The sequence below is a fragment of the Lagenorhynchus albirostris genome, chromosome X, assembly GCF_949774975.1.
Source record: "Lagenorhynchus albirostris chromosome X, mLagAlb1.1, whole genome shotgun sequence".
Classification (NCBI taxonomy): domain Eukaryota; kingdom Metazoa; phylum Chordata; class Mammalia; order Artiodactyla; family Delphinidae; genus Lagenorhynchus; species Lagenorhynchus albirostris.
This window is the reverse complement of record NC_083116.1, coordinates 111206226-111222416: the sequence shown is the minus strand read 5'-3', so window position 1 is coordinate 111222416 and position 16191 is coordinate 111206226. Positions and strand designations below refer to the sequence as shown.

General features: G+C 36.6%; 1 protein-coding gene across 6 annotated transcripts in view; it reads left to right on the top strand.

The window, feature by feature from the left end:
* POLA1 (DNA polymerase alpha 1, catalytic subunit) overlaps positions 1–16191 on the top strand; it is a 303249-nt gene that overhangs the window by 146137 nt on the left and 140921 nt on the right. For 5 of the 6 annotated variants that reach the window (XM_060137819.1, XM_060137817.1, XM_060137815.1 and 2 more), the window contains exons 33-34: positions 10948–11126; positions 12951–13082. In XM_060137819.1, coding sequence (XP_059993802.1) covers positions 10948–11126; positions 12951–13082 — 311 coding nt within the window. Of the gene's footprint in view, positions 1–10947; positions 11127–12950; positions 13083–15074; positions 15809–16191 lie in introns of those variants that run through there. The other variant, XM_060137820.1, reaches the window with a different exon arrangement.

Below are 16191 nucleotides of genomic sequence, written 5' to 3'. Positions count from 1 at the left end.
AAGTTGAAGTCTGCAGATATATACATAAAATACAAGCCCTGCAACTGCCTAATCACAGACATAAAATAATTCTCTTGCCTTTAATGTGGTTTTTATCTTTGGTTAATCAAATGTATGACAGTGTAGAAACTTCAGTGAAGTTCGCTACTTTGTCCTTTTAGCTAGTATAAAGAAATCAGGAATAATGGCATAATTTCATTTAGAAAAATTATTAAGTTCATGATTTTTTATTTTTCAGACTCTTTTGTGGAGAGCAACTATATTTTTCAACTACTTCTTTTTCTATTGCTTTTATACTGCTTTCCTTGAAATGAAAGGCAAGCATCAAGTGTTGGTTTTATCCTGTGGCTTCGCTTTGGAAATTCTCTATTTCTCCCCATCAGGATACCTCCTGAAGTCTGTCTGGTGGCATGTTGCATGGCCAGGTGTTCTGTATGGGAAGGTCGTTTCAGTGAAAAGGAGAGAGGACAGTCTATTAAATGAGTGAATGAATAAGTCTGTTGTATTGAAAGAGAATAATTTGTTCTCCCTAATAACTAATGGTCCTCATTATCCCACAGTAAAATGTGTATCATTTTTCTGAAACCCATGCAAGATTATTGCTGTTGGGCTTAAATAAAGCTAAATTTTACTCTTTTCCATCTGTGAATAGAAAAAAATGTAGTATTACTCTTCTTATACAATAGCCCTATGGGAAACATGGCCACTAAAACTTGGAACTCTCAGCTTTTGTTCTCCAGACTATAGGGTTCTTTTTTCTCTCTTGTTCTAATGAAAGCTCTCTATATTCTGTGGGTGAAATATTCACAGTATGCTCCAACATCCAAATAGTCTTCTGTACCTAGCAAAACAGGCTGGGGATTAGAATATTCTAAAGTTCATTCCTGAATTTCATCTTTTAATAAATTTATATTTTATGCATAACAGTACTTAAAATTATATAATATCTTTCCTCCGATGAGGAATGATTTGTACAATAACTGTCAAATACCTTTCTTCATGGTCAGTGATAAAATTTCAGTCATTTGCCTATCAGGGCAGTTTTTTCATTGGTCCTGAGAAATTATTGATGTTTGAAGAACATGAGAATTTAACATTTAATCTGTGAAAGTAGTGCTTAGAACAAGACAGCACACTTAACCCGGTGTGTTCCTGAGTTAGATTGGGGAGTAATAATCCCCCCTTTTAAAAAATGGCCCATACCACCCACCTTACAGAAGGTGCTTTTTGTCAGTAAACAGGGTACCGTGATATCTTCTAAGAAAATAAGTGCAGCAGCGGACCATGCCATGTTTGGGGGTGCCTTTGGTAGACCCGGGGAGATATACCTACAAAAGGTGGTGGGGTGGCGGTGGGGGAAAAGCACAGGTGGTTGGGAGTGGAACGATGCCACCAGCAAGTGCCTCAGGCATTACTTTGTTGATCAAGACTTTGCTCTTTTCATGATGAAGCTCTCAGAAGAATGTACTTACATGACCAGCATTTCCAAACCTTAAATATTTTCTGTGACATAATTCATAGTAAAATTTCAGAAGTAAGATCACACCAAATGCAGTGTAGGATAGTAAGTCTTCTCAGTGGGTAAGAACCGCCCCTTCCAGGCTGGAGCGCCATTCCAAGCACGTTATCAAATGGCTCATGGTCCCAGCCTACTTAAGTCCCAACCTACTTATGCATCCATGGAACAGATGAATGTTGATGACCTGCCGTGCTCAGCAGTGTAATGGGTGCTGTGAGGGATACGAAGTTGAGTCAGCCGTGGCTCCCTTACTCACATCACAGCCCAGCCTGTTGAGTCAATTTCCCTGTTGTGGGGAAGTCTAGTGGACAGCACAAGTACATGTCCCCAAAGAGGTAGAATAAAGGAGTTTCAGTGTTTGGGGGAAGCAGAGACCACTTCTAGCTGGGGCCACCTGGGAAGAGTTTATAAAAATGGAGGCGTTTGAGGCATTGTGGGCATGTGCCTTGCAGAGGCCAATGTGGAGTCGGGAGTGGCTGCCTGTCCCCACCTCCCACTTGTCCTTCCAGCCCAGTGATAAGCAGCAGGGCTTCGACTTCCAGGGGTAGCCCAGGCCATCCCAGCTGCTCTTCAGGACACGCAAGGGAATTCACAGAGAGCCTCATGAAGGGTATCCATTACACTGCCTTGCACCGCAGTCCCTATAAGGCGAGCACACGGTGCTTGTTTCTGTGTCACTGGCTCCCTGTGCTGAGGGCCCGAGGTAGTGCTGCTCATTTGACTCAGGCACACCTCTAAGAACCTGGAGCCACACCAGAGCATGTTTAGAATAATTGCTTTGTGTAGTGGTTTCGAACTCTGACTTTGTAAAGCTTGGAGTTTCCAAAGGAAAATGGGGATTTCTCAAATTATTTAAGTTAGATCAATTTTTTTTTAATTTAACTTTATTGAGGAATAATTAGCAAATATAATTCTATGTACGTGTGTATGTATGTATGTACGCACGCATGCATGCCACGCTGTGCGGCTTTTGGGATCTTAGTTCCCCGACCAGGGATGGAACCCGGGGCCCCAGCAGTGGAAGTGCTGAGTCCTAACCACTGGACCACCAGGGAATTCCCTAATTGTATGCTTTTAAAGTGTACAGCATGGTGATTTGATGCACGTTTATATTGTAGAATGATTACCAAGATCGAGATAATTAACACATCCATCACCTCTCGTAGTTAACTCTTTTGGGGCAGGGGAAGCGTGGTAAGAATGTTTAAGATCTACTCGCAGGAACTTTCAGGTATACAATATTGTATTATTAAGTATAGATCAAAATTTTTAAGATCATCATATTAAGCATACTAAAATGACGTCAAGATTGTGTAGCCTATAGAAGAATGGATAAGACGTAACAAATGAAAAGCTGAATACAGCATTGTGCACAAATACTTAAACTATGTTAAATGTATACATATGAATAAGACAGAAACGAGTAAAGGTGGTAAATATTAGGTTCCTCCTCGGTGAAAAAATATAAATACTCTTAATCCTAAAAATAAGACAGTTTTTACAAAATCAGAAGGGAAAAAAAACGGTTTTGTTTTTTTTTTAATCTACCAACATAGCTGGAGAGGAGAGGCCTTTGTGTAAGAGAAGCAGTCTTGGTCTGTTTTATTTGTGTTATTTTATTTTCCAAGTATTTTTTCAGCATAAAGTTACCGTGTTTTCTCAGGTCTAAAAATAAGGTTTTTTTCCTGTTCAGAGGTACAGGTTTCATTAAGTTAAAATTCACGTTCAGGGCTGTCATCAAGGGCATTACAAGTAATCACATGCGGTTATGAGAGTGCTGTCCAAAAAAAAAAAGCAGAAAAGAATTTTTTCTTTTCATCAAGATTTTGGGAGTTATCTTTTGCAGGACAATAAGACTCCTGAGAGTTTATTTAACCCAAAGGTTTGGATATTATTTCTTTTAAAATCCTCAGAAAATTTCCATTTATCTTATGGAGAGGTTTGTCGGTGGTGGAAGGCAGCTTCAGTTGTTTGCCACTTGTATAGTCAGTTGTTTATCATTAAATTAGATCCTACAATATTTTAAACTTTTTTGTTATGGAAAATTCCAAACATGTACAGTAGTAGAGAAAACTGTGTAAGAAACCCCTAGATGCTCATCACCCAGCTTCAGCCATCTGCAACTGTGGCCAATGTTACTCCTCTTCTTCTCCTCCGATGATTTTGAAGTGAATTCGAGACAACATATCATTTTCTCTTTAAATATTTCATTTTGCATTTCTAAAAGACAAGGTTTCCCCCTTTTCAGCATAACTACGATATTATCACTAGGAAAAAAACTCCACAATTCCTTCATTTCATCACATAACCAATAAATGTATTTCCCCAATCGTACTGTGAATGCATTTTTCTTTTAAAAAGAAGCTCCTCCTTTGAATTGGAATCCAGTCAGAGTCCATATGATAGTTAATCTTCTCTATTTTTTCTTTTTTTTTTTTTTTGATCCTTCCAATTTATTTAAGGAAACTGGTGATTTTTGTCATGTGGAATGTCCCTTATTCTGGAGTTTGCCAATTGCATCCTAGTGGTATCCTTTAACACATCCCTCTGTCCCATCTATTTCCTGTAAAATGGTAGTTAGATCTAAAGAGCTGCCCATATTTCAGTCCAGTTTATTTTAGTTTTTGCTAATCCGACTTCCTAGGTAATGGTGTGTACATCTGTGAGGAGGTACATAATGTCTGGTTGCAATCTAACACATTTTGAAACAAACTCAGAGATATATCATGAGAGATACTTACTACTTACTTTTCCTACCTTCTTCAGTGTGAATTTTCTTTCTCTTTAATTGAAATATAGTTGATGTACAATATTATGTTAGTTCTAGGTGTACCGTGTAGTGATTTGACATTTGCAAACATTATGAGATGATCACCACAGTAAGTGTAATAACCCTCTGTCCCCATACAAAGTTATTACAGTATTATTGACCATATTCGTTCTGCTGTATATTACATCCCCATGATTTATTTATTATATAACTGGAGCTCTCTACCTCTTAATCCCCTTTGCCTATCCCCTCCCACCTGACTCCCTCTCCCTTTTGGCAGTCGCCCATTTGCTCTCTGTATCTGTGACTCTGTTTTCCTTTTGTTTTGGCTTTTAGATTCCACATATAGTGAGATCATGTGGTATTCTTCTTTCTCTGACTTATTTCACCTGGCATAATACACTCTAGATCCATCCATGTCAAAAATGGCAAGCTTTCAATTTTTTATGGCTAAGTAATATTCGTGTGTGTGTGTGTGTGTACACCACATCATCTTTATCCATTCATCTATTGATGGGCCCTTAGGTCGCTTCTATATCTTGGCTGTTGGAAATAATGCTGCAGTGAACATTGCAGTACATGAATCTTTTTGAGTTAGTGTTTTGGTTTTTTCCTGGTAAACACCCAGAAGCGAAACTGTATGGATTGTATGGCAGTTCTATTTTAAATTTTTTGAGGAACCTCAATACTGTTTTCTATAGTGGTTGTAAAAACGTAGAATCCCACCAACAGTGCACAGGGGTTCCCTCTACTCTACATCCTTGATAACACTTGTTACTTGTTGTCTTCTTGATGATAGCCATTCTGACAGGTGTGAGGCAATATCTCACTGTGGTTTTGATTTGCATTTCCCTGATGATTAGTGAAGTTGAGCATCTTTTCATGTGCCTGTTGGCCATCTGTTGGTCTTCTTTGGAGAAATGTCTATTCACGTTCTCTGCCCATTTTTCTAATCAGGTTGTTTGTTTTTTTGGTATTGAGTTGTATGAGTTCTTTGTATATTTTGGATATTAACTCCTTATTGGATACGTTATTTGCAGATATCTTCTCCCATTTAAGTGGGCTGCCTTTTCATTTTGTTGCTAGTTTCTTTCCCTGTGCAAATGCTTTTTAGTTTGATGTGGTCCTGTTTGTTTATTTTTGCTTTTGTTTCCCTTGCCTGAGAAGACATATCCAGAAAAATATTGCTAAGACCAATGTCAAAGAATGTACTTACGTTTTTTCCGGGAGTTCTATGGTTTCAGGTCTTATTACATTTAAGTCTTTCATCCATTTTGAATTTATTTTTGTATGTGGTATGAGAAATCAGTGTGAATTTCTTGTATAACATACATAGAGAAAAGTATGCAAAAGCCTAACTGAACAGCTTGAGGAATTTTGCTAAAGTAAACACATACCAGTGTAGTCAGTCCTGAGCTCAAGAAACAATATATTACTACATTCTCAGAAGCTCCCTCGTATTTCCTTCTAGAAATTATCTTCCATGCCCCACCAGAAAATTACTATCATGACTTCTAACATCACAGATGAAGTGTTCTTATATTTCGATGCTGTATAAATTATGTCTTTACTCTTTATGTCTGGCTACTTTCGTTCAATATGTTTGTGAGATGGGTCCATGTGGTCGTACTTCATTTCTGTCTAGTATGAATATACTACACTGTGTGACTTACCTACTTATGGGTTCTTTCCACTCCGGGTGGTTATGAATAGTGCTGCTTTGGGCATTCTTGCACATGTCTTTTGTTGAACAATTGTATATATTTCTGTTGGGTATATACTTAGATGGAGAACTGCTATGTCATAGGGAACATGTATGTTCAGCTTTAGTAGATATTACCAATTTTCCAAAGTGGTCCTACTAATTTAGACCCGCTACTAGCAGTGTTTGAGTGCTCGACATTCTTACCAATACTTGGTGTTTCCTCTCTCCTCCATTTTATGTGATGGCATAATGTTGTGGTTTTAATTTGTGTTTCTTTGATGACTAATAAAGTTGAGCACCTGTTCTTATGCTTATTGGCCATTTGAATATCTTCTTTTGTGAGCTGTCCAAGTCTTTTTCTGCTTTCCTGTTGAGTTGTCTTTTTCTTACTGATTTGCAGGCATTCCTTTTATATTCTGAATGAGTTCTTTGGAAATATATATCACAAACGTCTTCTATTTGGAATGTTTTTGTTTTCAAGTATAATTTATGTACCATGAAACGTACAGCGTTAAGAGTATTATGCAAACAGTTTATCAAAACAATATTTCCATTGCCTAGAGAGTTCCATTGCACTCTCCCCAGTCCATACCCTCCCCCTCACAAAAGCAGCCACTCATCTGATTTCTAGGACCATAGTTTAGTTTTGCCTATGCTAGAATTTTATATAAATAATCTCCTCTGTTATATACTTTTTGTGTTCAGCTTCTTTCACTTAGCGTATTTTTGAGATTCATCCATCTTGTTGCGTGTCAATATTCTGTCTTTTTTATTGCAGAGTAGTATTCCATGGTAGATTATACCAGTTTGTTTATTCATCCTCCTGTTGATGGACATCAGATTGTCTCCAATTTATGGTTATTATGAATAAAGCTGCTATGCACTTTCTTATACGAGGCTTTTATGGATATAGCAGTCACCTTTTAAAAATTCATTAAATATCTTTTCTTTAATCCTACTAAGTTTTCAGTTTGTATATTGTTCTCTAAGAAGTCCAGCTATATGAAAGCTTGGATTCGTGGAAAGGATTCATTTGCTAGAAGAAATTTTTAGAAAAAAATATTCACAGTAAGACTTCATTAATTAGCTTCCCTAGTAGTTTGAGTGATTCATATTACAGACAACTGCTTGGGAATACCAGTTACTCTACTCATTTGGAGTTTCATTCATATGGATTTTTCCCTCTTCCCCAGTTGTATGAACACATGTAATTGACTTTACTGTAGTTATTTGCAGTTGCACTAATAGAGACCTTGTCTTTTGGAGGAAGAAGATTATTTAGTCAGACGCATCAGCCTTAGTGTAAACCTAATGCTTTGAGTTTGGAGTATTTTAAATACTCCTTGGAAACGGAGGCAAGTGAACATTCTAAAAACAGATAGTTTACAATTGTTAGAAAATTGTGGTAAAAAAAATAATTCTGTGCTAAATGTGTGGTAAAAATGTGGCGATCTTAAGTATAACACGGCACTGCTGAACTCATCCCCTCCAGTGCCTGTGATGTTACTTTCTATAAATACTTCTTGAAACATGAGAGCTTTGATCCTGTTGCCAAAATAATGTGAGATCCTATAAGTTTTCTAATTATAAATGACAGTATTTTAATTTCGTTCCGCTGCCCCTCTGTCCCGTCTCGTCGTTGTTGCCCTCCCCCACTCCCCCACTGCAGCCCAAGCAAAACGGTGCGGCTGGGTCACGACAAGCCACAGGGTTGAATTAAAGCACACATCATTTCCACTCCTGCTCTTCCCCCACGTAACTGGTGCCAAGCCCAAGGAGGTTGCTCCTCCTTATACTCTGTGCTGGACCAAATGATTGAAGTCATCTGTCAAAAGCTAGTCTAGTAGAAGTGGAAGATCTCTTTTCAGCTGGGGCATAAAGTTTGTTTCTTTAAGCCAGTTGTTCAGAGAAAGCTCTCATTAGAAGAGATAAGGAACTTGGAATTCAGTTTTGTTATCTCTTGCTCGCTCAAAGACTACTGTGATTACTTACTGTATGGTGTGCAGTTTAATATTGATTATGCCCTGTATATGCATGTATGGAAACTGTGATTATAAAGATTTTGCTTTAATGTCATTTCTGACAATAGTGCTTCATTTTGGAGGGACAGTAACTACGAATGGAGTTCTATGTAGCAGCTGTTTTGTACATTTTAAAATTCAGAATCTACCTCTAGGTGGCAGCACCAGATACTTTTTCCCTGTTGTTTCGCTCCAGCCTTAACGAGTTATGGTTTAAGCAGTAAAACTTTTTTAAGTTTCCTGAAACTTCGAAATAAGCTGCTTATCGCCAATTTTGTGCGGATTTGGAAAAATTAATTTACATGTTGAATAAGTTTGCGGTTTAAGCATGGATTTTGACCTTAAAAATGGATTCCAGCAGCAATGATCCATACTTTTTAACATGACTAATTATATGTTTTCTTAAAAAGATTTAACTTAGCCCTCCGTGATTTTTCTGTTGAACTTATAATTATCCTTCCAAGGAAATCACTTTTTTGTGATATTTTTGTATCCAAGTAACTTCTTGTACAAGGATCGTTATATACCTAATATTTTAAGGTAATTACACCGTCTTCTCCCTTTATATTTAAAAAATTTACCACTGACTTATGGCCAAGAGTGCTGAGGTGAAGTCCCTTCTCTTGAAAAAAAATCAGCTTGTGAATAAATCTGAAGTAATTAGGTAGGCCATTTGTTTTTGTTGCTGCCATGGGCAGATAAGGATTGTGGAAATGGACATTTAAAGTAGGCATTTCATAAGGCCTGATAATTTTTCATAACTCTTGGTCACTTGCTGGGCTTTTCTCCGTAAGTAGCAAGGCAGCCCATGTCCAGTTGTGGTGTGCTCAGCAGGCAGGCCTCCCCAAGCCTCAGGTGCACTCAGTGGGCATGGCTGGTGGGGAGGCCTAGAAAGAGATTTCATTGCTTCCTTGTTAGAGCCCAGCCAGTTTTGTCTATGTGCAAAGCCAGCTTTGTTTTGTTCCTTGATATTTAGGTTGTGAAAGAAGCTTGTCTTTCAGAAAACACTTATTATTTTTCTGTTTCCTTACTTTTTGAATCGTATTGGCCTGGGAAATTGATGAATAATTATACCATCAGAGAAAAGGTGGAGCTACTTTCTCATAATCATGAATAAAGCAAGACATTATGTGAATACAGTTGGATTCACAGCTAGCGGTTCAGGAATTTGCAGCAGTTGCCCTTCACTACAGAGAAGAAATGGCACCATTCACAGGCGTGGGCATGGTCTCTCTTACTCCTCTGCCCCTCCTTGTCTTTAAATGAGAGGGTGTATGTTCCCCCACACTTCACGAACTTGCTGTTGCTCTTAAGCTATAGGTAACTTGTAAAATAAAAATGTATAGTGAGCCTTGGGGCCAAGTGACCTATGTTACAGTAACCAAGAACAGTTTTTCAATTTGTTTTGAATGTGTAGTCTTTGTTTTTATTATACACTATCATGTTGGGAAATACTCACTTCGATTAATTACTACAAAGAGCAGCTATTAACTTGCTGTGCAACACGAACGTGCGTTTCATATATTTTTCCAAATTTGTAATTTTGAATGAATATTAAATGGTGGTTTAAATGATGTTCATCCAGTATTTTATTTTTTCATTCACGTGGCATTTATTGGGTGCTTACCAGTGATAGGCACCACTGAAAATGATTTGTCCCTAACATCCGATTTAAACTCCAGAAGTGCATGGTGGTGGTAGTAGCTCCATCTTGCAGGTGAGAAAACCAAGACTCAGAGTCTCAGTCTTTTCATTCTTTGTTCAGCACCTTTCCACTGTGTCAGTCAGCCCTAAGTCTTTTATAATTAAAGAGATGTCACTTGACAATTGACCAGATGGGATTTAGGATCTTGTCACTGAGTTCTGAATACATCTGTTAGATTATCTAACTATGCAAGCTGTTGATAGAGTTACAATAATTTTTAGATGTTTTTGGTATTTGAACTTTTTTGCTCAGTGACTGTTTTTATTACTTATTTACCTTTATACTAAAACAAATGATAGCTTTCTTTAGATTACTCAGAAGCCTAGAATTCTTTGGGATTGCTAAGGAATGCTTTCAAGAAAATGTTATAAGATACAGTGTGGAATATCTAAGTGTAAATCCAAATAGTACATTTTGACATATGTGCTTTGGTCAAAGGCAAGTTAAATTGGTTGGCCTTACAATCGTTTCTTTTCTCAAATAGTTTGGGGAAACAAGATAGTGTAAACTATGCATCGATTGATTTCTTGTGTTGTTTTGATTGAAATATAGAAGGTATATTTGGCTTCAGTATTGTCGGGGACATTTTGGCCTATAGAGTTTGTAGATTCATTGTTTTTGCACATATTTTAAATTTCTGAATTCAGAACACCAAAAAAAAAAACATGTTGAGTTTTGACTCAGATGCTGCTACTGAATTTTAACCACTGAATTAGATTGCAACCTACATGCTGTTAACTACTGAGCCAAGATGGAATCGACCACTGCATTGAAATCAGGGTTAGCAGTGGTGTCTGCGCTTGAAGGAGTTGTAATAGCAGTGAACTTGTTTTCCATAATGGGATTTTTATTCTCTATTTTCAGTTTTAATGGTGATACTTTGATTTTAGGAGATTTTAACAGTGCACATTTTTTTGAGATTTTCATCGTAACTTTAAGAAAATAGTAAAACCATCCTATAGAAGTAGTTGCTTCCAAACGCAAATGTCCAGTGGAATGTCTCTGCATTGTTTTGGTGCAGTTTACTTGTTTTGTTTATAATCTCCTTAAAAAAGGAAGTCATTTGTCTTGGTGATATGAGCCTCTATCTTGAGTTCAAATAGTTGTGTAGTATGTGCATGAATTTGAAATAATTCTTTTCTGATTTCTCTTCTTTGGAGTATTTTTGGAGAAGGGAATTTAAATAATTGTACCTTTCTGAATTTATTTTTTCTTTAACATTAATAGGACTTGACGCCACCCAATTTAGAGTTCATCATTATCACAGAGATGAAGAGAATGATGCTCTCCTTGGTGGCCCAGCACAGCTCACGGATGAAGAGAAATACAGGGACTGTGAAAGGTTCAAATGTCCATGCCCTATATGTGGAACTGAGAATATTTATGATAGCGTCTTCGATGGTTCGGTTAGTTGCTTTTGTTTCTTCTGTTTGTTTGTCTTGTGAGTGAACTAGTATAAAGTCCATTTTCTCTCTACTATGTGTATAAAAAGGAAAAAGAAAACACAGGTTTTTATGTGTTTAAAGAATTTTAGCATCATATGAATTCTGCCTTCACAGCTTACTTATTTCTGCTTGAAACCTCTTAATAGAGTATGCTTGAGTATTGTTTTTGGCTTCCTAGAATGCTTGGCCTTGGTTTTTTAAATGGAATCTCTTAAAAACTCTGAATTATCTTAAAGTATTTTTATTGTAATTCCTTAATTAGCAACCTGTATTTCTCCACTCCCGGCCCAATTTATTAAGGCTTAGAGCAATATTTTCCTTTATCTTAAATCAAGTTAATGGGGAACTAAGTGTTTTTGGAAAGTTTTTGTTTATCTTTACACATCCCACTTGCCTCCTTTTTGACAAAGGTACTGTGATTATCTTTGCTGTCTTTGCATATCAGGCATTAAAAAAGTCACAGGGAGACATTTCTCTAAAGAAGTACTGCCAAAAATGTATCATTGACCTTGGATCAGAACTTGAAACTTAGCCAATCTACTCGATTCCACTGCAGTGTTATACATGTACTAGCCATTGGCAAATGAGTAGGCAGCAGAACCACGTAAAACCTTGAAACTGAAAGAAAATACGTCCTTTATCTAAATTAAAAGTAATTATTTTAAGTTAATTTGGACAAACAGCAGATGTTTTGCATTTTTTTGAATCAAAACAAAGCAGTCTTTGGAAGCAAGTGCAAGGAAGAGGCAGACACAGATCAGCAATACTTGCTAAATCCTTGAGTTTTGCTTCATTACAGCTGTAAATAAGATAGTTAATTGCATGGAGGCTTGACGACTTGCAGATGGGCTAACTGTGGAAGAGCCCGATGTCAAGCTCTAAAATCTCTTCCACCTGGAATTGCTTCGTGTGGCGGGGTAGGGTTATGTACCAGATTGGAGCAGGAAACCAAGATGTTTAAGTATCAAGAAGGAAAACAAATGCTCCAGAAACCCCAACAGTTTCCCTGAATATTACATTTGCTTTGTCTTCGTTTAAAACAAAACAAAACGTTTTCTCCAACTACTAATAGTTCATTTTTTCAAATTTTTACTCCTCCTCTCTCCCCTCCCCCAAATACATTTCATTTGTTGGGGGGCAGTGGTTACAGAAATTTTAGATTTGCTAAGCTAACAATAAGTGATCACTTTGTGGTGTAACGCTTAAGTTTTAGGCTTTATTCTTAAAATTAAGTTGGCAGTATGGAGCAAACTGTTGTCATTAACGCTCTTGCTTTGCCTTGGAATGAATTAAGTGCAAATTTAAATTCTTGATCAGTATCTCTAGGAAGGATGTTTATTTCCAATAATGCGACTTCACTGGTATTTTCAGAGGGGAAACTATTTTATCCATAGTCTGTCGTGTATTGAATGTAAAAAAAGTAATTTCAAGATTTTCCCTTGGGCTTTGTACTCCATTATGATGGTGGCAAGAGTAGAAGGTATGTGGTGACTGAGGGGATCTTTGGGAGGAAAGTGGTTGAGAAAATAAGGTTAAAAACTTACCAATAAGACGCAAGAGGGAGGAGATATGGGGATATATGTATATGTACAGCTGATTCACTTTGTTATACAGCAGAAACTAACACACCATTGTAAAGCAATTATACTCCAATAAAGATGTTAAAAAAAAAAGCTTACCAATAAAATGAATTTAAAATATTGTACACCAGGACAGCATGTAAGTTTTTAGGCACAAGAGACCTTTTATAACCTTTTGTGTACTTGTCTGTCTTGACTTCTGTAGGGAACCGATATGGAGCCCAGCTTGTATCGTTGCAGTAACATCGATTGTAAGGCTTCGCCTCTGACCTTTATGGTACAGCTGAGCAACAAATTGATCATGGACATTAGACGATGCATTAAAAAATACTACGAAGTAAGTATCCATAATGAGTGTCTTACATATGCAACTTACTGAGGTTTGGTACTTGTTTTAAAATAAAATGATACGGTTTTTGTATGAAACTGTAAAATTTTGAAAAGACAGAGGAAAATGATTTGATTTTTCTGTTGGGCATTTCATCTCATTAATGAGCAGTATTTTTAGTAATGAAGTTTTTGCTTTTAAGGAAAAATGAGAATATAATCAGGAAGTATTGTAGTTTATTGCTGCCTAAATAAAATGAAGTTAAATGGTCACTCAGATTTTCGATCAGAGGAGGAAAAATCAATATTACCTATCTTTGGCAACTAGAGCTGTAAACTCATGTGTGGTGATTTTATTTCTGTTTTACTTTTTTAAAACTTTTTATTTTGTATTGGAGTATAGTTGATTAACAATGTTGTGATAGTTTCAGGTGTACAGCAAAGTGATTCAGTTATACATATATCTATTCTTTTTCAGATTTTTTTCCCATTTAGGTTGTTACATAATTGAGCAGGGTACCCTGTGCTATACAGTAGGTTCTTATTGTTTATCCATTTTAAATACAGCAGTGCGTACATGTCAATCCCAAACTCCCTAACTATCCCTTCCCGTGTGGTGATTTCAAAAAACTGCCAACTAGCTAACACTTTGTGTTTATGTGGTCATCTAAACCATTTCATAGCTTAGTTTTCCAAAGAAATCAGAATAAACATCTTTTAAATTTCAATGCTTTTGTGTGGCATTTTAAAGAAGAACGTCTAATTTTTATAAATATATAGGAAAAGTTCCAGAACAGTGAGTGAGCTGTCTGCATTAGAAAGAAGGCTCCTTTCAAAGTTTTTGTTTTGGTTTTTAACACATTTCATATGAATTAGTTTTTTTCTCTTCAAAAGTTAAAATTAAAAGAAAAAAACACCACATTTCCCACTTGATTTTTCTTAGTGTTTCATCATGTCATTTGTCATCTAAACAAAATTTCTGTTACTTGAAAGTTCACTGTAACTTAGGTGGAGGTTACGCTGGCAAGGCATTTCCCAAAAAATGCTCTGGTTCTATTAGGTAAGACTCTTGACTTTGATCAATATCATCCTATAATTTCTACTTATATGTTAGTTAACATATAACGTAGCATTATCTTCTTTAAAATCGAACTCATTAAATGAAAATCAAGTATTAGATCATTAGGATGAAGAGTAAAAGCATAGAGTTCTAGTCTTGTGATTTTGGAGTAGAATAATTTGTATTCGTCAAGAAAAAAGAACCAAGTAGGTTTGTCTGAAGATATTTTTAAAATAATAATTATGGCTACATTTTGGGAAATCTGAAACATTTTAGTGAATAATCTGGTGCTCTACTTAATGAACAGTTGGATGGGAATAAAGGTTATCTGTGGGTTCACATTCCGCAGTAGATGAAATGTTCAGCACGTGAAATGTTAGGCCTTTATTTAGCATGAAGAGTCCAAATCAAAACTATTCAGCTCGTTTACAGACCTCATTGAGCAGAGCATGATTCTTGACTCTTGGGAAGAATTCTGAGTTTTCTCTCTGTGTTTAGTCTATCAAAATCTTCACCATGGAAATGTTAATACTATAAGAAGCTCATCTATTTCCTTCTCTAAGAGCGGGCAATCTGTTTTGACTAAGTTGAGAATAGGCAGAAAAATGATCTTCTGAATAGTTAGAAATATGCCCTAACTGAGAGATTGATTTCTAACTGTGTGTGTGTGGTGTGGTGGTCGTGGTTGTATAAGTATTTTTCAAGCTAAATAACCTAGTTTTAGGCATCCAGACGTTTAACCCGGGGTTTCTACAGCATTTGTTTTAATTGTCTACCAACCATCTCTCTAGCAGCAAGTTAGTTTTCCTGTCGTTAACTGCCCACTTGATTGACTTTCCTAAGGAATTTCTAATTAAAATACCCAAATGTCATTCCTACACTTGAAGAAAGATATGATTGTCCTCAAAATTAAGAACTTGTTTCTCTACTTGCTGTCCTTAGGCATATGTGATTGTCTAGATGAGAAAGAAATCCATTATTCGTTCTTTTCATGGCCCCATGATGAACAAATGTTTCAAATATTCTCAAGATCAGAGCTTTTATACAGAGAGCTCATGCACCTCCAAGTTACAGTTTATTGGTGGAGTGTTCTCTTTCTTCCTGACCCCAGACTTAAGTGAACTTTGCCAGTAGAGGGATATGGTGTGGAGTTTCTTTTGTCATCATGCCTCAAGTGATCCTGATTACAGTTAGTTCAGTGTGATATACCATAGCAGTGGTGATCCAGCTGGAGATTAATACACCAAGTGTACTGGAGATAAGGATGTTGGTACTGAGTACTGAGATCAAAGTGACTGTTCTCTGAAGCTAATGACCAAAAGAGTTCCCTCCTATTCTGCAAGTTAAAAAATGCTCCCCACTAGACATAAAGTTGTTAGTGGACTGAGAACAAGAGTCTCCATATTTTTTTCATTTTAGTTTTAGAATCACTGCAGGCAAGAACAACCTACATTGAGAAAGGAGGCATCTCCATAAGGAAGGAGCTTTTGTAAGACAGTGGAGGAGTATAAGGTACTTGACCAAACACTGTAACCTGCCAGGGAACACAGTTCTAGATCACCAAGAAATCTGGCTGTCGAGAACAAAAGGGCCAAAGTTTAGGGTAGCAAAGTATACTTCTTAATCACTCTTAAAAAAATACACCACATCTTCTGTTATATTCTGTGGTGAATAAATAGTGCTGACTGAATAAATGTGATACAGCAAACATTGAAATTTTTATATATCTGAGAATCAGTCTGTATCGTAGTGTTTTAATATTGGCTCCTTTAATAGCAGGGGAAATGCTTTTTTCTCTCACCGTACAGCAATGATTGTATCCTTCGGATTCTTGTTTCATAGAACATTTAAATTTCTGTATACATAGAAATACAAGAAGCACCAAGCAAGGATATTTCAAGTAATATATTAATTTCCTTAGGAGGAAAACAACTCTAATGCTTTATCTCGAGATTTGACGAAGCATTGGAAGACTTTGAGGCAGCACAGAAAGCTCTAATTCAAAGTTGATTTCATGCCCCGGTCCTAATTGGTTCCTCTATACAAAGTTAAAATCGAA